Source organism: Ambystoma mexicanum, chromosome 3q, assembly GCF_040938575.1.
Source record: "Ambystoma mexicanum isolate Mex_15411 chromosome 3q, UKY_AmexF1_1, whole genome shotgun sequence".
Classification (NCBI taxonomy): domain Eukaryota; kingdom Metazoa; phylum Chordata; class Amphibia; order Caudata; family Ambystomatidae; genus Ambystoma; species Ambystoma mexicanum.
The window spans coordinates 1,118,535,213-1,118,560,248 of NC_090926.1; the positions used below are offsets into that span (position 1 = coordinate 1,118,535,213).

The following is a 25,036-nucleotide window of genomic DNA, read 5'->3' on the forward strand; positions in this document are numbered from 1 at the left end:
GAGGGTCCAAGACGCGCTCGAGAGGTTTCCTTCGCCGGGTACTGCAACTCGCAGCATTTTTGACCTTCGGGTCTTTCGACCAGAGCATCGCTCTCTGCAGTCTTCGAGGGGGTCGAGGCCGCTTTCTCGAAGACGCTCATATTTTTGCGGAATTCCTCCCATTCAGCCCGGGAACTATGTTTCGTGGGGCAAGGGATTCTTTTTGGCGAAACAGAGGAAGAGGAAGACGGAGAAGGGGATCTTCGACGTCTCCTCTTCGAGTGCTTCGATCTCGAGGAGTGATGGGACCCACTCCTAGACCTGGAGCGCGAATGGTGACGAGACGACGAATGTCTCGACTTTGTCGATGAAGAAGAAGCTTTAAAAGTCTTACCTTTCTCCAGCTTCCCCCTACGCTCCTTCAGGGCCTTAGCTGTCATGGACATACAGTCCTCGCACTCCGAACAATGGTGTTCAGCTCCCAAACACCACAGACAAACTCTGTGAGGGTCAGTCAGTGACATCTTTTTTCCACAATCTCTGCATTTTTTGAAGCCGGATCGAGGAGTTGTCGGTTCCGACGAGGAAGCCATAGAGTACGGATCGAATAACTCGAGGTAAATAGGTTTAATCTGACAAAAACTGAGCAACGGTATTCCGAGGCACTGAGTAAGCGCGGAAAAACCGAAGTGAGCAACGGACGCTGCGCGCGGCCTTTATAGGCAGGATGACGTCGATACGGCGGCTGTCGAAGGACATCGACTCGGAGGACGTCGACGCACAGCGCCCACATTTTCCGAGGCCAGCAGAGCTGGAAGGAGATATCTAAGATGAGGAATACGTCGGAGGACACAATCCCTTCGAAATCTAGTTTGACAAAGGGCATTTGACCTTCTAAAATCTTAACACATGTGAAATGAAGATGCCTATCCTACCTACTTTATTATACACTTATTTATTGAAACTTTGAATAATGACTGTGAGCATGAGGAAAAAGAAATTCTTAGAGTTAAACTTTCCAACAAATGCCTAGGTAAATGGAATGAGGCCTGACACCATGATCATGTGGCAGACCAACAGGTGCAGCCAATACAGCAAGCTGTTCCCACTTTCACACCTAAATGCATTGTTCAGTAAATAATTGGTAAATGTAAAACTAACCAGTTTTAGGTATTAAACATTAACTGCCAATTCAGTTTAAACTGATGTTTTCATGAGAAATATAATAACTAGGTTGTAGTAAGGATTTAAGGTATATTCATTCACCATTAAAACTAAATTCTATTTCACTGTAACCATTACATCAACAAAAATCAGACTAATTTCAGATCCATAGCAATGATTCTTATATGTGCGCAAAGGGTGCAGAGTAAACAAGTCCTCAAGGACTATCTCAATTTACTCCGCCCTGCCAGACTTCCCAATTAATTCCTTTGTGGAGTGAAAAGATATTTTTGGTTGCACCAAAAACCAAAAAGACCTGATTTATAAACCAAAATACATATTGTAACTGTTGTAATGCAGGATATGGAACCACTACTATAATCCAACTCGATAGCGGTGTGTAACGAAGTTTTATTTCAATAATAAAAAGACTCTGACATCATCTGTGCTGAAGACCAACAGAAGAATAAAGGATTGTGAGGGTGCGCTTTGTCATTCTAAATTGGAACGTTGAATGTCATTGCTCGCCTGACATCATATTCACAGTGTGTATTACTGATTATGACATATGCCCCTCCCATTAGTTTGCAGGGAAACAAGATAAGTACATCTAATAGAAAAAAAAACATTTAGAATATATGCATAAGTGGAAGAAAAATATACATTCAAATTAAGGAAAAATGAAGATATAACTATTTTGCCAAAGGAAACACCAGATTATGCGGAACTGAAAGGTCATAATAACCTATTCTTTATATAAATCTAATATAAACATTGAATAATATTACAGGCTTTGAGACATTTTGTAGTCCCTAAACCTGAATGGTGTTTCCTTGCTCTACCACATCTGGTGTGTTCCAATCCTGACTGCTACTTATCTGCCACTCTCCAAATATGACTCCCGACTACCACAAGCCTCAGACAATTGTAGATTACCACTAGCAGAACCATTACTCCTCTCATTCTTGGTACCATTCATTGCTCATCACTTCATCATAGTTGTCAGCATTTATTTCTAACGTCATATTGTCCACACCACGATATATTGCAACCCTGTCCATACTCCAACGCCTACAGTCACTGGTTACAACGTGTTTCTTAGCCACCTTAACTATCCTTATAGGATAAAAATAGCATGAACAACCCTTTGGGACCCTAAACTGTTTTTAATGCGCACCAGATCACCTACATTCACTTGATCTGAATTGTCAATACTCTTCTGTACAAGGGACCTTTCTTCCTCACACAGCCACATTTGGGCACACATCATCCCGCCTCATCTTTTCAAAAGGAGAAATGCCCGTTAAAACATGGGGTGCGTCCATGTATGCTTTCAACATTTCCTGCACACACCCCTTCCATTCCATTGGCAAAAGCATGTTTTTTTTAAATTTATTAATTTTATTCAAACCAAACAATACAAACCAGACACGCAGTGCAATTTACAACAGTTCCATTAAACATCATTTGTCTGCTCCCCCGTCCCCACCCCCCCTTTATGAGCCTATTTGTTCTTCGCATTCAGTATCTGCTACATGTGGCAGGGTTTCACTTTCCTCGGATTCTGTTGGATCCGATATTGTTCCGAACAGTTCTGCTATTAATAATTTCCATGCCATCAGGGTACCCGCTTCTTCCCCACTCATGCTACTCGCCTCTTGCCATACCACCGTTTCAGCCTCCGCCCATTTCTGCAATTCCTTCCACCACACCTCCACCCGTGACTTGTGACACTTTTTCCATCCCATGGCAATCCTCCGCTTTGCGAGCACATATGCCAAATCTTTCAGTTTCCCAACATGTTTAAGTTTCCGTGATCTGGGGAACCCTCCCAGCAAGCAGGCCCAGGCCGTGTCTATGACGAGCATGACCCCCTTCTCTGCTACCTTTTGTGCCACTTCTCCCCAGAAACACTCAATTACTGGGCATGACCAAAACATGTGTCATGTCAGCGTTTTCCTTGTCGCACTTAGGGCATGCCTGTCGCCCAGCGTTTCCGAACTTAGATATCCTCAGAGGGGTCATGTATGCTCTATGCGTTATATACAGCTGTATTTGTTTTAGTCAGGCATTTCTTGACACCTTGTGGTATCCCAGGTCACGTTCCCACATCCCATCTCCATCAGGGCTCCCACCTCCGCTTCCCAATCCAATCTCAAATGTGTCAATTCCTTCCCAACCTTAGTCACCACCATCTCATACAATCTAGAAATCTCATGCCCCCCTTCCGATATGTCATTGTCCCCATAATAGCGTCTGGTTCCTCCGTCAATACTGTTTCAGGCCACGTTTTCCGAATTTTCTGCACCATCCTATGATACGTAACATTGGCCCGTATGCAATCCCGCCTCTTCCCCAAGTCCTTCAAAATCCCTAATGGTCCCCTCTTGCCAAATGTCCCCCAACGTTACCAGCCCCACCGATTCCCAGTAGGTCCTGATAATCACCATCAGCTGCTCATCTCCCCCTGCCAAAGCAACCAGCGGTACCTGCAGGGAGCATGGGAATGGGTCCGCCATCATCCGGCATGCTCGACGCCACATTTTCCACGCAAGCATCATCCCAGGGCGCTCCATTTCTGACTCTGGCAACAAGATAATTTCCCTTAAGTAAAACGGGGTACAGTCCTGCCCAAACAACCTAAGTTAAGGGGTCGCTTCATCAGAGAGCCATTTGGCCACATATTGTAGTTGACCCGCTACATAATAAACCTCAAAATTAGGCAGTTTGATACCCCCTTTTCATAGAAGTTCTGCAATTTCCATAGCGCCACTCTATTCCGGGTACCATGCCACAGGAAGTCCCTACACATACTGTTCAGTTTAGCAAAAAACTTCCTGGTTATCATATGTGGAATACTAAAATAATGTAGAAGCCTAGGCAGGACCACCATTTTAAGCATTGCCCCTCGTCCCATCATTGCTAAGGGCATCTTCTCCCAAAAACCTCATGCATTTCCGGATTTTCTCAATGGCCATCTCGGTATTGTGCTTCTGTTCCCCTTCTGCCGTGTGATCCACATCTATTCCAAGGAAACGGAACAAACTAACCGCCCATGGTATTTGCAACACCGGTAACCTTTCTACTGGGGTTCCCTTATAGCTACCTAGCAGGAATATGCTAGATTTTTGAGGATTCACTGCTATGCCGGACAGCCCCGCATAACTCTCCATCACTTCCAGAATATATTGGAGATTTTCTTCCGGGTATTTCAAGTATAACAACAAATTGTCCGCATATAGGGATATTAGGTGTCTTACCCCCCCCCCCTCCCCACCTCAATACCTATCGTATCATTGTTGGCTGAGGTATATTGCCAGGGGCTCCAGAGCTAGAATGTACAGCATCGGGGACCAGGGTCACCCCTGCCTGGTGCCTCTGCTAAATTGCCATCTCTCAGATATCACTGCTCCTTTTCGAACTCTGGCTAGCGGCTCACTGTATAGCATCTTCGCCCACCTGATGTAACCTGGCCCCACTCCGTACCCTCCCAGGGCCGCCAACAGCCATGGCCACTTAACCGAGTCGAAAGCTTTTACTGTGTCTAAAAACACAATCCCCATTTCGCCCTCATTTTTACTGCCCCCATTCGACCACCCGGTGGAGTCGCCTGTGGTTGTGAGTTATATTCATATTCGGGACATAGCAAATTAATACATCCAGACCAAACAGGCTAATTACTTTCCGCAATCTATTTGCCAGGACAGCCATCAATATCTTGCTGTCCTGGTTCAGCATCGACAAAGGCCTGTAGGAGCCACAGCTATGCCCTGGTTTGTTGGGTTTGGGGACCGGTATTATGATCGCTTCTCTAAGCGACTCTGGCAACCGTCCCACCTCAAACACTTCATTAAGCATTTCTAGCATTTGGGGGGGGGGCAGAGGGGGAGGGCACTTCCTCTATATACTTTATAAAATTCACTAGGGAACCCATACGCTCCTGGGGTCTTACAGGTAGGCAACTGCCTCACAACCTCCTCCAACGTAATTGGTGCATCAAGCTCTTCTCTTTCCTCTTCACTTATCTTGGGCAGTATCTTCTAGTGTTTCGATTATCTCCTCTTGGCTGCCCCCCTCCTTGTCCTCGTATAGCACCATGTAATAATCCGCAAACTCCTTGTTGACTCCTTCTTGGGTGTCCGCTACCTCACCATCTTCTCTGGTTATTGTCCTAATCGGGGGTCTAGGGGTTTCGCTCTTTTATAGCCACGCTAAGAGCCGGCCCCTTCTATCCCCTCCCGCATGCTTTCTCTACATACTTTTTATAATTGAGGTTGCAGAGCCTTTCCCAGTGTTCCGCACACTGCTGCTGTAGTTTGAGCACTAGGTCCGTACCCATACTGCCACTTCCTAATGCTCTTTCTATTTCATCTTCTACTCTTTGTAGGTCAGCCAGGACCCCGCCCTGCAGACCCTTTGATTTAGCTATGGTAACCCCCGCATCACCACCTTAAAGGCTTCCCATAGTATACACGCTGAGTCAACACTACCAGTGTTCACCTCTAAATAGTTAGTAATCTCATCTCTTATATCCTCTCTAAAGACTGGATCTTTGAGCGCCTGTGCTCGGATGAACCATATAGGAATCTGCGCCCTCGGGTGGCAGTATTGCCACCCGAGGACCAGGGGCGAGTGATCTGATAGGACCCTTGCCTTATATTCTATTTGAGTAATCTCTGTCATTACATCTGGTGTGGCAAAGACAATCAAGTCTTGTGTGCAGCTGCTGCGGGGCTGAGTAGTGCGAATATTGCTTCCCATTAGGATGTTTTGTTCTCCACACGTCTGCCAAGCCGAAATCATCTAGCAGCGTCTGCAATGCTTTAGCCGCTGGGGTGGGCCTATCAATCTTGCCATCAGATCGGTCTACCTTGGGGTTCAGTACACAATTGAAATCCCCTTCCCAGATCACCGGTTCTGAAGTATGCCGCCGTGTCTTCATTGGGGGCATACGTTTTACAATGCATACCTCTTTATTCTCAACCAGCCCCCTCACTACAACCATCCTCCCATCAGTTTCCACCACTTTCTGTATGGAACAAATTACTTACCTGTAACTGTTGTTCTCCAGCATGGGTCTGGCATGGATTCACATGCTCATGAATATTCCCCGTCGTCAGGCTGGGAATCCTCGGTAAAGAAAAATCAGTATCAGTTTCATTTCTGATCTGTCTTTCGTAGTAATAACCAATCACTGGTCTCTGCGTCATACTGACCACAGCCAATGACTGCCCTCTACCTAAGCACCGCCTCTGGCAGCCATCTTCAGATTTGGAAGCACGTGAAGTGGCAGTATGACCAAGTGAAGAGCCGCAGAGGGGTAGGCGGGAGGGTTCGCATGTGAATCCATGCCAGACCCATGCTGGAGAACAACAGTTACAGGTAAGTTACTTGTTCCTTCTCCAGCATGGGGTCTGGCATGGATTCACATGCTCATGAATAAAGAATACCTAGCAGTACACACATGCACAACCACGGGAGGTGGCAAAGGCTCAACATTAAGCATTACATCAAACTCAACATTAAGCATCTTACCTCCTCACCAGGCTCACCTCAGGCGAACAGGTTGCGCAGCACTGCTTGGCCGACCCTGGACTCCTCCCTGGAATCCCGATCGACGCAGTAGAATTTCGTGAAGGTGTGCGTCGACCTCCACGTAGCAGCCCTGCATATGTCCAGCAGGGGCACACCAGAAAGGAACGCTGTGGTAGCTGCGATCGCTCTGGTGGAATGGGCTCTCGGACGGCCAGGCAGCGGTCGATTTGCCAACCGATGACAGTACATGATACAGCCGGAGAGCCATCTGGAAATGGAAGCCTTCGAGAGAGCCTTCCCCTGATTGACAGGTCCAAAGTTCACAAAGAGTTGTGACGTCTTCCGAAAACACTTTGTGCGGTCCACGTAGAACTTCAGCGCTCTAGCCACATCCAGCGAGTGGAAAGTCCTCTCAGCCGGCGACGAAGGTGACGGGAAGAACACAGGCAACACCAAGGGTTCGTTGAGATGAAAGTCCGACGGTACCTTGGGCATGAAGGAGGGGTGGGTCCTGAGCACTACCCTCGTGTCGTGAAAAGTCAAGTACAGGGCCTTGCAGGAAAGGGCCTGGATCTCTCCCACCCGTCGTGCAGAGGTGATGGCCACAAGAAACGCTGTTTTCCATGACAGAAACTTCAACGGGGCCAAGTGCAGAGGCTCGAACGGAGGTCCCATGAGCTTGGTCAGCACCACGTTGAGCTCCCACGCCGGGGCCGGCGCCTTCACCGGCGCCTTCACCAGCGGGAACAATCTGAACAGTCCCTTCATCCTCGTCGTACACCTCGTCGTCCGTGCCCGTCGCTGCCGTGTCAGTCCCCGTATCATCCCCTCGGGTGGACGGGGAGGAGGGCTGGACGGGGCGCGACGGCTGAAAAGGAGGTGGAGGGTGAATCCTTCTTTTCTTGGGCGGGGGAGCACCTGAAGGTCCCGGTTCAGGATCCCCCGACGGGAGAGGTTCCTCCGTCTGCAACGGTAGTCTCGTCCTTATCTCTGAACATAAGGACTGTATAGCCAACAAAATGGCCGCCGAGTTGTCTTGCGGCACTGGCAGAGGGGAATCCGACGGGCGATCAGGGCCCCCGTCGGCACCCTCGACAATGTCGTCGCCTGCGTCGGGATCCATCCCGACGGGCCGGTCTTCTTCCACGCCAAGGCCGTGGCTTAAGACCTCAATCAGCTCTTCCTCTGAGGTTGAGGCCGAATCTACGACGACGCCCTGCCCCCCCCTTTTACTGCCCCCCCTTTTACTTCCCCGCCGGGGGTTTCACGGGGGTCCTATCGATGGGCACAAAAGAGGACTCCCTCCGAGGTGGCAGGGAGACTCTGAGCCCCGAGTTCGCCACCACTGGTGTAGCCTCCACAGGCTGAGCCAGGGCCGCCCCGACAGTATCGATAGAGGGCTTGGCCGGATGGATTAAGGCCTTCACCACCTTAGGTGCGCTCACCGCCTTATCCTTGAGGGGGGGGGGGAGAGACACTGCCTCGCTCCCCCTCCGATGGGGCCTTCGAGCTCGACCGGGGCCTCTCCAGGAGCTTCGCCGGGTGCTCGCCCTTCCTCTTACCCGACCCAGAGCGTTGGCTCGTGGCTGAAGGTGCTTGGCCTTGTGTTGGACCCCCGTCGCCGGGGCGTCCTCAAAGGTCTTAGAAGACCGCTCGGATTTCTTCCTCTTCTTCTCGCCGGACGGGCTCTTCCCTTCCAGCCAGTTGGCGAGACGTTGATGGCGGTCCTTCATGGTCCGCTCCGACATGTTGCCGCAAAACGCACAGTCCTTCTCCACGTGCGTCTTGTCCTCATGTAAGCAGTAGAGACAAAAGGAGTGTTCGTCCTCAAAGACGTTCTGGAGCTGGCATCCAGGGCAGATCCTGAACAGCTTTCCGGGCGTCGAGCTTCCGTTCTCCTGGGCCATGTCCGGGCCTGAGAAACTTCTGGGGTCCTCCAAAAGCGTAGCTCGACGAAATCTTCACCCTTGAGGGGCGCAGACGAATCCGACACGGGTCCCCGTTGATCGGATGGAGAGTCGGTGGCGCTTGAGGCTCTTTTGACCGAAAAAAACAAAGTTTTTAAGAAAAAACGTGAAAAAATAGCACTAACGCTCGAGAGCAATAGCACGAGGATCCCAACACATGAACGTGCGGTAAAAATCTGAAGATGGCTGCCAGAGGCGGTGCTTGGGTAGAGGGCAGTCATTGGCTGTGGTCAGTATGACGCAGAGACCAGTGATTGGTTATTACTACGAAAGACAGATCAGAAACGAAACTGATACTGGTTTTTTTCTTTACCGAGGATTCCCAGCCTGACGACGGGGAATATTCATGAGCATGTGAATCCATGCCAGACCCCATGCTGGAGAATAGCTGGAACGGGACGTGCGGCGCCACCCAGACAAGTACTCCTCTAGCGTAGGAAGAGTATGAAGAACCCACTACAATCCCTTTCCATTTTTTCCCCACCAGCTCCATCTTTTCCCGTGTCAGATGAGTCTCCTGTAACAGTGCAATATCTATCTTTTGCCTTTTCAAATACAGCATGACCTTATTCCTCTTCAAATAACTGTTGTCCCCTGACATTCCATGTTACCATCTTAAGATCTCCCATAGCTCATTAGTACTCATTAGTAGTCGCCTCCGAGTACATCACCTTCCTACCCACAGCGTCCAACTTCTTCCCCTCACTTTCCCCTGAACTGAGGCTGAAGACTATGGATTTGAGGACATCTTCCATGCAGCCGTCGAGTCCTGGGAGGGCTGCGACAGCAGGCACTTGGACGCAGACTCCGGCACTCAGGATTTCTTTCCCAGCCTGTCCCCTTAGGCCAGGGCTGAGGCGGGATTCCTCATCCCGCGAGGATCTCATTCCAAACGTCGTCCAGCAGAGGCACTGACAGAAAGGTCTTCCTCTTCGCCTCTCGTGCTGGTAAAGGAAACCTTCCTTCTTGGTCTCTTCTGGCATCAGCTGGAAGAGCTCAGATGCGTGGGCAACCATGAAGTGAAACGATCCCACTTCGTCCGTTGGGGGAGCTCTCTGCGGCAGGAAAATGCCACCGCCGTCCTGGTCAGTCACTGCCGTGTACGTCCCCGTATCCCTGGAGGGGTTTCGGGGCTGGGGGTATGCGAGGTGGTAGGTTGCGAGGTGGCAGTCACTGGCTGGGGGCAGTGTGACCCAGAGTTCAGTGATTGGTTCAGAGGAGAAACACAGTTTGTAATTGAAAGACTTTTTTTAAAATCGAGGATTCCGGGCCAGACAGGGAATATTCATGAGCACGTGAATCCATGCCAGACCCCATGCTGGAGAATTAAAGTTTTGGTGTATACCTCTCACGCAAACAAGTTTTCCATATAGTCTATTACACTTTTAGTGGATATAGTGGGAACAAATTCAATTTCAAACCATCTTTAGTGGTAGTCAACAACAACAATAGCAAATATATGCTCTGGGCCCAAAACGCTCACAGGTCCCATAAAATCAGTTGCTATTTTTCCCAGGCCTTTTCTGCACACTGTCCAAAACTGTCTTCTGATTCTTGAGGCATTTGTCACTAGAAGAACAGGGAATACAATGGCCTACCTCACACTCTACCATAGCCATACTTAGCCACCAAAGTTTTGCCCTTAGTCTCCTCTTATCAAGACTCTTTCCCAAACATCCTACATGTGCACATCTCACCAATTCTCTACGTAGGAACAAAGGAGGAACTAACCTCTCCCCTTGTGAAACCCCATTGCAACCTGCACAATTCTTATCTTGCAAAAGGGGAAATCTACCCCCACTCCAGACCTCCAACCCCTTCCAATACTACTGATGGCATCCGTTCATTCAGCATCTTCACCAATGCCTTTAATTCACAAATCCTGAGAGAATGCATCATTGACTTACTTATTTGGATTACCAATTTCTTCATCAACAATTGACTCCTCCCTTACAAACAAATTTAATAAAATTTAAACGCTGACAACCATCTGGCAATGCTTGGAGTAGCCAACCCCCGAACATTTAGTGGTGAATGCTAGATGTTCGTGGTTTATAATCACTTCTTATGGTGTACAGAATGCCCCTAACAAGTTTTAAAATAGTTTGATGCCCGATAGCACGCTAGGCTCTCTCTTTCAATCGTAGAGTATCTAAACTCAGATGGGGATAATGTCAGTGAAGCAAAGGCCACAGGCACCTCCCCTCCCCATCTAATCTTGGACAAAACAGCACCAATACCTTTAGCCCAAGCATCAACTGTGATTGTAGTTTCATAAGTAGGATCAAACTTGTAAAGAGTGGGTGCATTAGCCAATTCTGCTTCTATCAGCTTAAATGGGACCCCTTCCATCTTGCCCCATACAAACTAAGTCTGTCCCTTGAGAAGATCTCTTAAAGGTGCACAATTTGAGGAAACGTTTTTAACAAACTTAGAATAAAATTACACAACACCAAGAACTGACCTTAATTCATCCCTGTTCGTAGGAGACCTGATCTGTAAAATTGCTTCCACCATTTCCGGCTGGGTCTCGATGCACCTATGTGCGAGTCCCAGAAACTTAACTTGGAGTACCTTAAATTGGCGCTTTTCTCTTTAAAGTCAAACCCGAAATTTCCAGTCTCCTTAACACCTCCACCAGTAAGCATCATGATCCATTTGGCTCTTTGCTCTCACCAATATATCGTCCTGGAAACATTTAACAACTTCCAAGCCTGCAAATATATCCGCCATGATTTTCTGAAAAACTGACGCAGCAGAAGTTAATCCAAAAAGTGATCTCCTGTACTGAAAATCCCCCATGTGAATAATAAATGCTACAAGCGCTTTGGAAGAATTATAAAATCGTAAGAATCATCCAAAACTTAAAAGGCGTCCTCTCCTTAGCTAAGGTAAAGGACGGCAGCAAGACCAGAAGGGAAAAGGCAGAAGGGGATGAAATGCCCTCTAAAAAGAATCAAAACCTCGGGTCCCACTCTCCCTACTGTATAGGCCTGGCTGGAGGGCCGATGCCACGTGGTCGACAGGGTTGGCCCAAGCAGCAGTCACTGAAATCCCTAGTCGTCTTCGGCATAGGTCCAGAGGTAGTCATCGATGACAGTTCGAAGACTAAACGACCCATGGTCATGGACAATGAAGTTATAAATTTGCACTGTACGAGCTCCGCATAGGGCAACCAGCTAGCTGGGCGGAAAAAAAACAATCTGAGGGACCTGGACACGCGAGGGATTTTGGGTACACTACACGTCACGGATAGGGTTACAAGCACGCCCGTGTCGACATCCCCCCTTTCGATCCTTGAAAGACAAGATGCAATACTCTGCGATTACGACAAGATGGATTATATGCACAGCATGTGATTCTAAGCAGATTTCCAACAAAATATATGCAAGTTATTTCAAAAGAAAAACAATGGGCCCATTCTTCCACCCTGGTCCCCTCACATTTTAAAGTGTCCAGGTGTAGGAGGTTGAGATGGTAAGACCCACACAGGCCTTGGTTGGAATGGATGACCCAAAAGAAAATTAAACAAGAAGATGGACACAGCTATACAGTTAATATTGATGTAAACTATTTACTGCATCATGAAGCAAGCTCAATGCCGGGGTGAGCGTATTTTAACAAACCAGGAAATCTTGTAGAGAATGCTATGTAGTAATAACTTAACAATTAGACTGGGTAATTTATTGGACTATGCCCTGCAACATGTTTCCAACATCACTACCTTCACAATTTCAAATGTAAACACGTATGTAGAAGATTTCCATATCACAAGCCTAGTTATTAAGCAAAGGAGCATTGTACAATAAAGGTAGGGGGAACATAACGAGCAGGGTGTGGGGGCCCATGGCATGCTAGTATCTGAATTGGTCGGCGAATTCTATGCACAATAATCTTCTAGTCTTCCTCATATGAAATCATAAATAAACCACTTACCATTAAGGACATGTTTTGAGTGTGTCTTCTCCACCTGGCCACTTGAAGGAAAACGAGTCTTCATAGGGATAATAGGAGTATCCACTGTAATGAGACGAGCAGTTTGGTTTCAGAAGCTGCACACTGATCAAATTCAAAATAGTCTGATCAATCGCATGTGTGTTTAGAAACTGTTCACTCACTGCACGAGACAAATGATGGGATGCCCATCAGAGCAACATCAAGAACTATACAGGTGAAAGACAAAATTGCACTCATCTAGAGCACCATCTGTCCTGTTAAATTTCCTCTGTATTACTTGCAATATAGTGGAGAAAGTAAATTTAACTTAATCTCCTCGCCTGATTCAGCCATAGAGTTTAGAGGAAATGGCATATTACAGTAGCCATCTAAGTGGTGGATGATGCCGCCCTGCCTTACACTGGGTGATCGGATCTTACCCCCCCACAGTTTCCTCCAATGGTTAATTGTAGATCATGTGCTGACAAATTGCCACCTTCCCCCTCTTAGGTCCCCACTCCCTTGTTTCGCTGCTCCCATCACCATGTTCTTCCCCCATACGATTGTAAATCGGTCTGTTGCTTCTCAAAGCTAAGTCTATGCTCAATGAATACCCCAATAACATCACTTGTAATGCCCTCCAAATCATGGATAACAGAAATTCATGCATCCTTGACCTCCGCTGCATTCAAAAGTGGGCCACTGCATCCACCTCTCCCTCATCCACAGGATGGGATTCTCTTGAACCATCCTGAATTGGTTTTAACTCCAACTTCTCGGTCAGACACCAAGCTCTCCAGATCAACACATTGCATTCTAACAGACTCCCAAACATCAGAGGGGTCCCCTAGGGATCCATCCTCTCATTGATCCTTTTAAACCTTACATGGAGTCTCTGGGCACACTCCAAGGTCCTATAATAGCCATCCACTAATATGCAGACAATTTGAACATCGACTGCCTACCTCAAACTTAACTCAAGACCAAATTTGTCCAAATCGGTACCCCAGCTCAACAATAACTTGTCCAACAATGGCTCAATAAAATGCCCCTCGGAGGATTTGACCCACAGCTCTTCGATTCAGCTAAAACCTTAGGGTTCACTATTGACAGCAACCAGTCCTTCCAAAAATACATAGCCGAGAAGAACAAAACGCTGTAGCTTTAAATCTCCACCCTTCGCAAAAATCAAACCTTTCATCCCGCCGCAGCACTTCCAGACTGTAGTTCAAGTGCTTGTGGTCTGGTACATTGAAGGAGGAAACGCTCCCCTATTGGGGCACACAGTCGCTCACTTTGCTTCCCTTAAAGCAGTCCACAATGTTAGCTAAGATTTTCATAGCAATGATAAATCTTCCTGACCTGTGTAAACCCCAGAACTTTTTGCTTTTACTAGTGGGTTATTTTTCCTTACACCTCTGTGTTAGGTGAGTTTTTCTAAAGTCCTACTGGCAGTAAGACCTTAGTAAGCTATCCCAGTGGTTTGTAGATCCCCCCCCCCCCAACGCATAGTGTCAGTGTGTACTAGGACCCTGGTAGAGTGGCAGAGCAGGCAGGCGTATCTCAAGAGGAAGTTGTGAGCTTTAGTGAGTACACTGAATCTTAGGTAGACGGGCACAGCAAAAAAGCACTTACACTTCTGGTTCTATAAAAATTATATATTTATTATATTTACACCAGAATCACTTTAGATACTGCAGATGTTTAAATTAGAACGCGTAAGAATAATTAATACACTTCAAAGGGCACTAACTTTTGTGTTTGTACCCGGTTACATTTGTATCAACGTTACAAAGGGAAAAGACAATGCTAACTTATTAATTGGTTATTGCACACATGCGGTTTTCAATGATTTATACGGATATGCATTTAGAGTTTGAGTTTGAGTTTGAGTTTATTATTTATAGCGCGCGCCAGACCCGAGGGTAACCGGGCGCGTTGTTCAAGGATACTTTAAACTTTACAGGTTACATATGATTACAAATAGTGATTATACATAGTAGAAATTACATAATGCAGGCCAAGGTGTATACATGTAACATAATATAAACAGGAAATATGCAGTAGGGAGAAAGAGGATATATAATTATGTACATAGTCCATTACCATTGTTCTACAAACGTACTATCGGTCATTTTCTTTGATCCAATTGATACAGTTGGATCTGAAGAGAGCGTAGGATTGGGGGGATCTCAGGCCGGGTGGGAGGGAGTTCCAAAGCTGGGCAGCTTTGACCGGGAAGCTGTTTCCTCCGGCCGTACTTAGTTTGAATGGGGGTATCATTAACTGGTTAGAGTATGCTTCTCTGGTGGGTCTAGTGGAGATTTTTCTGTTGAATCTAGCGGCTAGGTATTTAGGTGCTAGATGGTTGATGCTTTTGAAGGTTAGAGAAGCTGTCTTAAGTTTGATTTTGTCCGCTGTGGAGAGCCAGTTAGATTGTCTTCTAGCTTCTGAGATATGCTCCCTTTTTGGAATTCCTAAGGCAGCCCTAAGGGCATTGTTTTGTAGTGTTTGAATCTTTTGCACCGTGTGTTTGTTGGCTCCTATATATAGAGCGTTACAATAGTCCAATTTCGACAGCACTAATGCTCGGGCAAGGGTTAGGCAGTTGGCAAACACAGAGTAAAGTCACTTAAAGGGAGAACAATGGTTAGCGTAACCTAAGCTTAGTTCAAGGTTCTAGAGACTGTTTCTTCACCTAGTAAGTACAGAAAAATAACCCTAGCTAAAGGCAGTTGGGAGGGGGCTTGAAGTCTTGACCAACAGCGAATTACCAAGAAGAGTTCCTGTGGATTTCTTCCAGTTTCTGGTGTTATTGAAGCAGCAAGTTAACTAACTAGGGAGACCTTAAAAAGGACTTGTGAAGGGGACACAAGCGGAGGCATAGGTCTGTGGTAAGAGGGGGTTTCCCTGGACACCTCTTCGTGCACTCCACACTCTGGAGCGACTTCTTGGAATGATGTAAGCGCTACACTTTTCCCCACAGTACCTTAGGTTAGAAGAAATTGTTTGCACTGGATGCTCCGCAATGTTGCAGCTCTGGACCAGACCACTGGATTCCTTGGTCTGATGAGAAGGCAGGACAATGGACAGGATCTCAGCAGCAGTCTTGATGGAGGACCTGTAGCATGACTTTCAGCAACATCTTGGTTCAGTCTGCGGTTTTGGCACCTTTACTGCAGCACCAACAAAGGAAATGGATCGCCCAGTCTATCTTTGCTTCCAGCAGTCCCATACTCTGATGAGGGTTTCTTGGCGAGTTGGATCAGATCTCTGGAGTGTCCTTACGGGTCCAGCAAAGATTTGGATGGATTCATCCTTTCCACGACCATGCACTGCAAATGGGCAGCAGGTCTCCTGGTACTGGAGTTCTGCAGCTCTAGAAACTCATACCTTGAGAGACTGCTCGTTTCAAAGTTAGTCTTGGAACTGGTTGTTCCCAACGGCCATAGGGTAGGAGGAGTCCTCGTCGGAGCTCCTGTAACACAGAAAACTGAGTCATGACAGCAGTGGTCGCTTCACGGTATTGCAAAGGGACGCAGGTATCTATGGTCGTTTTCTTCGGTTAATTCAGCTTGCAGTGGTCGACTTAACACTCCAGAAGCCTCACTTTTTATACAGTTCCAGCACACCACAGCATTTTACAGAAAGGGGCGTTTGTTTGTCCAATAAGGACAGGCAGACATCCCCCTCTCCCCCCCAACCCGTGGGAGCTGGCCCTACTCCTCCTTCCTCTTACTGCCTGCCCAAGTGTTAGGGTGAATTCTCATTTCTGTGCTAATTCACTTCAACCTTAGAGATCCCCAGCTCTTTTGCTGGACTTTAGTCATTTTAAATTTTTATCCTGGAGTTATCGAGACCCTTTTTTCACTCATGTATTTTGCTCCGATTTGGACTCCATTTTCTTTGTTTTTGGAAATCTGAAAAACTCCATAGGCATCTACCTTTTGTATTGTGACACACAGCATCGTAAGTGCAGTTTCACAGAGAAGTCCTTTGGATTTCTCATAAGGTTTAAAAACATTATCTTGGGTAAACTACTGTTCCCAAGAGTTGTGAAGTGAAATTGGCCTTGCCTTTTTTTCCTATGCAGGTCCATCAAAGCCCATCTTATGTTGAGTGCTGGGGGTTACTTACTAGCCCCTTTTCCTACTTACACGTTACTTTTTTTTAAATTGCCCTCACAAATTAATGGTTGGTGGCAGTGGTTTAATTTTCCTACCATTGTGCGTTTGTACTGCAGGCGGAATCCCTAAACTGCAGTATAGCACCCATGGGTGACCATTGTGTCAAAATGGCCCTGGTCATTTTTTTTTTCCGCCATTTCATGTTAGTGAGGTCTTTCTTGGTTTTTACTGTGTACGCCAAACCAGGTTGAACCCTTTTGTTAGTTTTGCCTTTGGCGGGCTTCAGTACTGAAACGCACCTCCGACTCCAGTGTCTGACAGGTCAGAAAGGGAGGGAGGTCCCAAAACTCCCTGTCCTCAGTCTCATTGGTTACCTGAATTCACCCAGTGCTGATTGGCTGGCTACAGCCACCCTGCTGTGTGAGCGTCAGCTATTATGTGCATGAATGGGAGACACGTGCATGACACGAGGCTTCTTGAACAGAAAAAGTCGACCACTGGACGAAACATCCGACGAAAGAATCGTGAAGAGAAGCTTGCTGAATCATCCTGGACCGTTGAACTGACTGGTGAAGCCCGGCTGCTGTGCTGAAACTGCTTTTTCCGAATCAACTAGAGAAGCTCCAAAGATCGACTTTTTCCCTTGGTTTAATGGGACCAACTAACCGTGAGACAAACTTTTTGCTCGAAGACCTTGCCAAACTGGCAGCTTTGCTGCTGCTGGAACTGAGTGCCAGATGTCGAGAAATCCATAGTCTAGTGCATCGTCTTTAAGCTGGACCAGAGCTCCAGGAAGATCCTGAAGACCCTCCCGAAGCAGGATGACCCAAGCTCAAGTCACCTGACCAGAGTGCTGGACTCAAGGAGGGAAAAAAGTACAAGGGAAAAAAGTACATTAAGTGTCCAAGATCCATGGTGGTGCTATTTGCCAGTAGCTGAAACCGCAAAGTGCCGTTGAACGGTTAACAGAGCACATAGCTGCCGCCAATCTTCAGGCTGCAGTGCAGAAGTCCTCCAGACGTCCTCCCTCTTGTCTGCACTACTGAGGCCCAGCAAAACCAGGATCTGCAAGACTGCAACCAGAACAGAAGCCAGCTGGATCCCCATCTTCTAAATTACAAGTTACTCACCGTAGTGACTAACGTACTCTTAGTCCATACTCCCCTTTCCTCCATACTGTATGGGCACCCCTCGCTAGGGACAGGAGACGGAACCTTTTTCACCACCAAAAACATTCCCCTTTAAATCTAGAGGCATGCAGGAGTGCAGCCCTTGAAGCATGGGCTCCCCCGACTCCACCCACCGGCGCCGCTCCTCAGTCCCCCTTGAAACATTGTCAATATTATAAATCCCTAAGTGACACCAGTTTTATTAGAGGGGAGGATGTTGGGACGTATGGAGGAAAGGGGACTATGGACTACAGTCACTACGACGAGTAACTTGTAATTACTCTTACGTCCCGTCTCCTTTCCTCCATACTGTATGGGCGATTACAACTGAATGTAGCCACAGGGCGGAGAGGTGACCCTCCTTAAGAAAACGAGTTCCTTAATGCTGCCTGCCAGAATGCTGCGTCTGACCGGGAGCCGGCAACCCAACAGTAGTGCTTGCAAAGAGCAGAGGAGGCGGCATCATTGGCCGCCCTGCTAATGACCCGCCACGGTCCGTGTTTCTGAGGGTCGACCGCTGTGGCCTTAGCTCTGAATGTGTGGGCATGCAGAGGGAGCTTGCGTTGCCCCTCCTAGGCCTCCTTCAAGAGGCCACCATCCACCTTACTATGGAGGCCCTGGAAGCCGGATATCCTGGCCCTGACCCTCCGAGGGTGATAAACAGCCTCAGACTTGCGGAAGCTCTTAGTCCTGTCCAGATAGAACTTTGGCGCTCGTCTAGCATGAAGACAGTGCAGAACCATCTGAGCACCTTAGGGTCAGTGAAGAAAATAGGAAGTACTACTCCTCATTTAGATGGAATGCAGAGACTACCCCAGGTACGTAAGCGGGATGCGTTCTGAGGACCAATCTGTCCTGTGAAAGGTAGTGTATGGCTAGGGTACCATTGGAGCTTGTATTTTGCTGACAGTGTCGACGAAAGGTCCACCACAAGAGCTGTCTTAATGGTGTATAGCCTGATGTCCGTGGACGCCATTGGCCCAAAGGGTTTATGAGCCACGGCACCAAATATTATGCTCAAGTCCCACACGAGGTATGGCTTCTTGATGGGAGGGTAGAGCCTGGAGCGGCCCATCAAATGTCATAACCGCAGGCTTGGAGAATGAGAAAAAAAACTTCCTCCTCAGAGTTGCGGTAGGCTCCAGTTGCCGCCAGATAGGCTTTGAGGGGGAGCCAGATGGCCAGCCACTCGAGCCAGTCGATGAGGGCCGCCTGCTCCTCACAGAACCCTCTCTGTGGACCCTATGTCCATCCAAGGTAGCTTCCCATCTCGTTAGGGATGAGTCCGTGGGGATGGTAACCTGCGGAGCTGGCTGACGAAGGGGCCTGCCTATCCGTAAGTTCCTGTCCATGCTCCACCAGACTAGGTAGTGACGTAGATGCAGTGGAATGTTGACCGGCTCCGCCTGGGAAAACGCCTGATTCCATGAGGCTGTGCTGTCTAACTAATTTAGGCGTTGGTACCAGTCCTGCTGAGAAAACGCACCCTGGGTCTCTGGTGGCTGTGGTCTGGTCCTCTGACGGAAAAACTCTCTCAAAGCTCATGCCAGATGTGGTCCAGGAATCCTAGAGTGCCTGTGCTCCAACACTGACTGCTGGGCCAGCTGATTTCCCATCAATCTTAAGAATGTGTACTGCTACCAGCCAGACACCATGACGAACCGCCCACTCCTAAATCTGGATGGACAGGTCCACAAGAGGGGGAGACTTGGTGCCCCCTTGCTTGTTGATTTAATACATTGACACCACATTGTCCGTGCGGATACGGACCACCTTGTTGGCAATGATCAGTCTGAACGCCTTGAGCGCTAGGAAAATCGCCAGAAGCTCCAGATGATTTATGTGGAAGAACTTGTCCTGAGGAGACCAAAGGTCCGAGACCTGAAGAAGATCCAACGTTGCACTCCACCCCAGGAGAAAGGAGTCCGTCGTGACCGTTACCATCGGGGCTGGGTCCTGAAAACACGCACCCACCGACAGATTGCTGAGAGACGACCACCACTCCAGGTCTGCTCTCATGGAAGCTGGAAATCAATATCAACTTGGAGTCCGGATCCACAGCCTGACGCCAAGAACTCCGAAGAGCCATCTGAGTCCGCCTCATCTTGAGACGAGCGAGAAGTAGAGCCAAAACACGAGGTCATGAGGCCCAGAAGCCTCTGGAACCACAAGGCCGACATGCTCTCCGACTGCGCAAACATCTGACACGTGGCCAACAGATCCGCCATTCTGTCCCCGGTCAGGTACACTCTGCAGCCGATTGTGTTCCAGCGAAAACCCAGGAAAATCAAGTCCTGAGTGACCATTATGGAAGAGTTCCGCCAGTTCACAGACAGCCCGAGATGCAACAGGAGCTGGAGGAGAGACTGAAGATTGCACGCGGCTTTCAACGGGCAAGGGCTACATAAGAGCCAGTCGTCCAAATACAGATACACATGGATACCCTGCAGAAAAAGACAGGCCGCAACCACTAACATCTTCATAAAGACACGCGGCGCCGAGCTGAGGCCAAAAGGAAGCACTCGAAACTGGAAGTGCTCCTCCCCCACAGAGAAACAGATATCTCCTGTGTGGATTCCAGATCAGAATATGCATGTACGCATCCTGAAGGTCCACCACACTGAGTCAATCGCCCATCTGCAAAGAGGACCGTATCTGGCTGGGCGTGATCATCTTGAGTTTCTCTTGGGGTAGGAAAAGATTAAAAAGGTCTAGGATGGTGCGCAGGCCATCCTGGTTGGGTTTGAGCACTGTAAACAGTCGGGAGTAGAAGCCCTCCCCTTACTCCCCTAGGGGAACGTGTTACACTGCTCCGAGGTCCAGCAGTTTGTGAACCTCTGCTTTTAGGGTGGACGACCCCGATTGCTGGAAAGGAGGGTTGAAGGGAGGGGTAAGCGGAAGCCCGCCCGAGCAACTGACAAGACCCACCAGTCCTCGGTGATGGTCTGCCACGCCTACCATTGAGACGCGATGCGTCCTCCCACTGGGGTCTCGTGCGAAAGCGGAGCACCCTCATTTGGCTGGATTTTCGGTGGTGTTACCACCTGAACCCGAGGAGGAGGCTGAGGAGCGGGAGAAAAACAGTCTGTTGCTGCCTCCGGTGCAAATTTCCCTAAGGGGTATCCACTCTGCCTGATTTCCGATCTAGGAACCCCCTGAAACCAGAGGAGGGCTGGCTTTGCGAAAACGGTTTCTGGGTCCTAAAAGGAGTTTTAACCAGGACAGACAAGGACTTGGCTGTCTGGGTGTTGTCCTTCGTTTTGGTGAGCTCTACATCTATCGATGAATGAAAAAGCTCCTTACCGTCAAACGGCAAGTCCAACACTTTGTCCTGCACCACCTTTGAGAACTTGGTGGCGTGCAACCAACCCTGCCAAAAGGCATCAACCCCAAGCATAAGGCCCACGAGCCGAGGTGTCAACGTGATGAGCCGCGGCCTCCAGCAGATCCTGGGCCAAGACCCTGGCATCCAACAATCCTGCCTTAAAGTCATCAAGCTCCGCAACCGGAATGAACTGCTCAAACTCCGCCAGACCTTGCCACATCTTCATATTCGCCCCAGCCAACACCAGTTCTGCATTGGCCTGCCACAGATGCAGGGCCAAGTTAGCAAAAATCTTCCTCCTAAGGGAGTCGAGGGGCTTGTCCTCTCTCCCCAGGACCTGAGTAGCCGTCGTAGAAGAGGATGCTGCAGGCCTGGACTGTAAAGTGGCCGCAGCCAGCACTGTTGATGAGGCGGCCGGAAAAGATGCTAGGGCCACCTCTTCTGAAGAATGCAGCCTGTAGTGCGTGTCAATTTTCTTATTGACGAAAAGTCCAGATTGTGGCTTCTCCCAGACTGTACGAACCTCGGCCAAAACGTCCTTCTGCAAGAACAGGCCGGTACGCTCCGAAGGAGACAAGGTGAACGCCCCCAAAAGCACACCCTCCTGCGGAGCGGGTGCCTCAGGCACTGGAACATCCAATAGGCACATCATGTCCAGCACCCAGTCGTGAAAAGCTCTAAAAGAGCAGGGCTTGACTTCGCTGTCCTGATGGCCCTGCGCTTCATCCGACAGGTCAGGGTCCTGCTGAACCACTTCGGGCACCGCCTTGTCCACAGGGGACAACGGAGGCAAGGGCAGAAGGGTAGGTACCGGTACCGTAAGCTCAGGCGGGCATATCTCCCTAAAAAGACCCTTTAAATACTCTCATGGGGTCTGTACGCATGAGTACCTGAAACTTGCCAAAAAAAAAGCGTCCTCCGGAGAAAGCTTTGGAGGTGCTGAAGAGGGCCTCATGGGATAATTCCAGGGATGCAGAGTGGAGCGTTGCCAAGCAGGCCCATCCCCAGAGGTGTCCACATAAATCAAGGATGCTGAACCCACAGGCAGTGAGATGTTATGCGGAAGGGTCATCCAAGCTTTCGTCGTAAAATGTACGAAACTGATGCGCACAAGGAACCTTATGTTGACCCACATAACCAATCCTACACCTGAGGCCGATGACATAGCTGTAGGGGGAAGCACCCAAAATGGCCACCGTGGTTGTGGCGGGAACGGCCGCCATTTTGCCATTACCTGAGGGGAGCTGCGGCACGTGTGGAAGTGAGGCAGGGGTCCCCACCGGTGAATCAGGGGGTCTTCATTTTAGCCTTTACACAAGGAACCTCGGCCGAGCCAGTACTATGCGGCCTGGAATGTTTCTGCGACATACCAATAGCCCAACTAGCCATTACAGGAAGGACCTCTGCCGGTAAAGGAGGAACTTTGGTTCGAACACTCGCTCCTTGCCCCCTTAACGGTTCTGGCGTCGCCACAAGAGCGGGAACGGTGAGAAACACCTTTCACCGATAAGGCCTTCTCAGGCCTCTCAAAACTGTTCGTTGCCTTAGCCTCTGTACGAGGGACCTCAGACCAGAGTCCGGTAGCAGCCTTTCCACAGTGGGCCTTGAACATATGTTCAGTATCACCAAGCCCAGCCGAGGCCTCGGGCGCACACCAGTACTTTTGAGGGAAGACGAAAAAGGAGGCCTCGGAGCGAACTCCGGTACCCCACGCCTCAGTAGAACTAGGTCTACAAGCAGCCCCCACAAGGAGGGGCATCGGAGTGTACTCCGGTATCCACAGGCCCCTTACGGAGACCCTCGCAGAAAACTCTGGTATACATTTTAGGCCCAGAAGGCACCTCGGGGCAAGCCCCGGTGACAGAGCGGTCGACACTCCGCCCGTACTGGGAAGACCCCGGGAAGGAGTCTCCCGGCCGGGGTGCTCTAAAAAGTAAGGTATTTACCGGGCGTGGATTGAAAATGCGTAGGAGTGCGCTGGAACACCTCCTCCCAGCGCTCTAACCAATGTTGAAGTGCCCGGCCCGAAAAGGAATCAATAGAAACAGGAGTCCCAACAGGGATCGGGACCCAAACACTCTAAACAAAGAGGAAGGATATTCGCCCTCGCGAAGCGCCGCTGACAAAAGGAACAATTTGGAAAGTCTAGCTTAAACGGCAGTCTAGTATGCAATCGCAAGCGAGAGCCAGGAGGAAAGTAAGAAATTCTTCCGCAGATGCAAGTGCGTCCAGTCCCGAACGAGCGGAGAAAAAGGACTGATGGGCGATGTGCAGGGCGGAGCCGAGATGGGCGGGGTTACGGCTGTGTGCTGTATCCTGCGTAGAAAGAGGAAGGACTAAAAAATGCTTGCAAAATTTTTGATGCTTTTACAAAGTGCTCCGGTCCCATCCCACAGGACGGTGGAATGTCCCATAAGTATGGAGGAAAGGGGACAGGACGTAGGAGTAACAGAGGAACCAATGTGGGGACTAAAGACACAGTTTACACCGGTGTACCCAACTATGTCACAACAGGCGCTTCACTTGAATTAGACTTGACTGGAGTTCGCTCAGGAAAGACTGATCCTTTTGAGGGATGGTCCAATTTTTTTTAGCCCTTGAAGAGCGAACTTTGGATGGCACAGTTTCAGCATAAGACATCGATGAGGGAGCCTAGGGAATGGTGCCCATATTGTTAGCCCCACAAGGAGGACGCTTGGGTGCCACCGGTGGAATGTTTAGCCCTCACCGAGGTAAACTAAGCAAGCTCCAGTGTGGTTAGCCCCCAATCGGGAATCCTCTGCCTTTTTCGGTGCGGACATTATCCCCTAGCTTGAGATTCTCAGCCTTGCTGGTGTCTACATTAGCCTTTAAACCAAGAACGTCAGGGCAGGTTCCAGTATAAAGATTAGTGCCTATGTGGGGATCCTCAGTAGAGCTAGAGCCAGACAAGGCCCTCCTGCGACTGGAAATCCCAAGTGGAGATGCCCCACCCACAGTGCTCTGAAAAAGAAATCACTTACCACTCATGTGTGAAATGAAGTTTTGAAGGTGTTTTGGGCGGGGTGAGGAAAACCTAGCAATTAAGTCTGCAACCTAGAGCACAAGTACTTTGCATGCTGGACAATATCACAAATTATGTTGATGGCCATTGCTATATTTCAAATATTGTCCCCATGGCCATTCTTTGTAAACCTGTCTGACATTGCTATATGAGGCGCAGTAATATGTGGGTCTTTCTGGCAAACCCACTTAAAAACAGTTATTTAAGATTAAATAGGGATAAACATTAGTAAGTGGACTTCCAATTGTTATGCTTACTTAGAGACTGCATGCTTTGTCTTTAAGTGGTAAAAAAGAAAAGGTCACCACAGCAGTAGGTTTTGGGACAGACAGCAGATTTTGCATGCTGGACTTTTCTAGCCATTATCCTATGTCTCTTTGCTAGGAATAAAGCAAGCAGTATCAATGCAACACATGTGTGTATTATTTTCAGAGTCAAAGGAAATGCAGAATAAATTATAAGTTACTCACCGTAGTGACTAACTTACTCTTAGTCAATAGTCCCCTTTCCTCCATACTTACTTCATGGGCACCCCTTCCATGGGACAGACCCTTTTTTCACCAGAAAAAAATCTTCCCTTTAAATTTAGAGGCGGGTGAGGCCCAGGGAGCATGCGCTGCCCTGACTCTGCCCTACAGCGCAACACCTCAGCCCCATTGACACGTCGACAATAATTGAAACATTGCCTAATGACACCAGTAATAGGGGGAGGTTGGTGGGACGTATGGCTGAACCCTGTGGAAGTCGATATGCGCCAGGGAGGAGCGTGGCGCCCCAGGACCGAGTACCTG

The 25,036-nt window shown here is 48.7% G+C and overlaps 1 protein-coding gene across 3 annotated transcripts in view; it reads right to left on the reverse strand.

Moving 5' to 3' along the window:
• BRD4 (bromodomain containing 4) overlaps nt 1-25,036 on the reverse strand; it is a 1,521,397-nt gene that overhangs the window by 1,354,102 nt on the left and 142,259 nt on the right. For all 3 annotated transcript variants that reach the window (XM_069603884.1, XM_069603885.1, XM_069603886.1), the window contains exon 6: nt 12,582-12,665. In XM_069603884.1, coding sequence (XP_069459985.1) covers nt 12,582-12,665 — 84 coding nt within the window. The remainder of the gene's footprint in view (nt 1-12,581; nt 12,666-25,036) is intronic.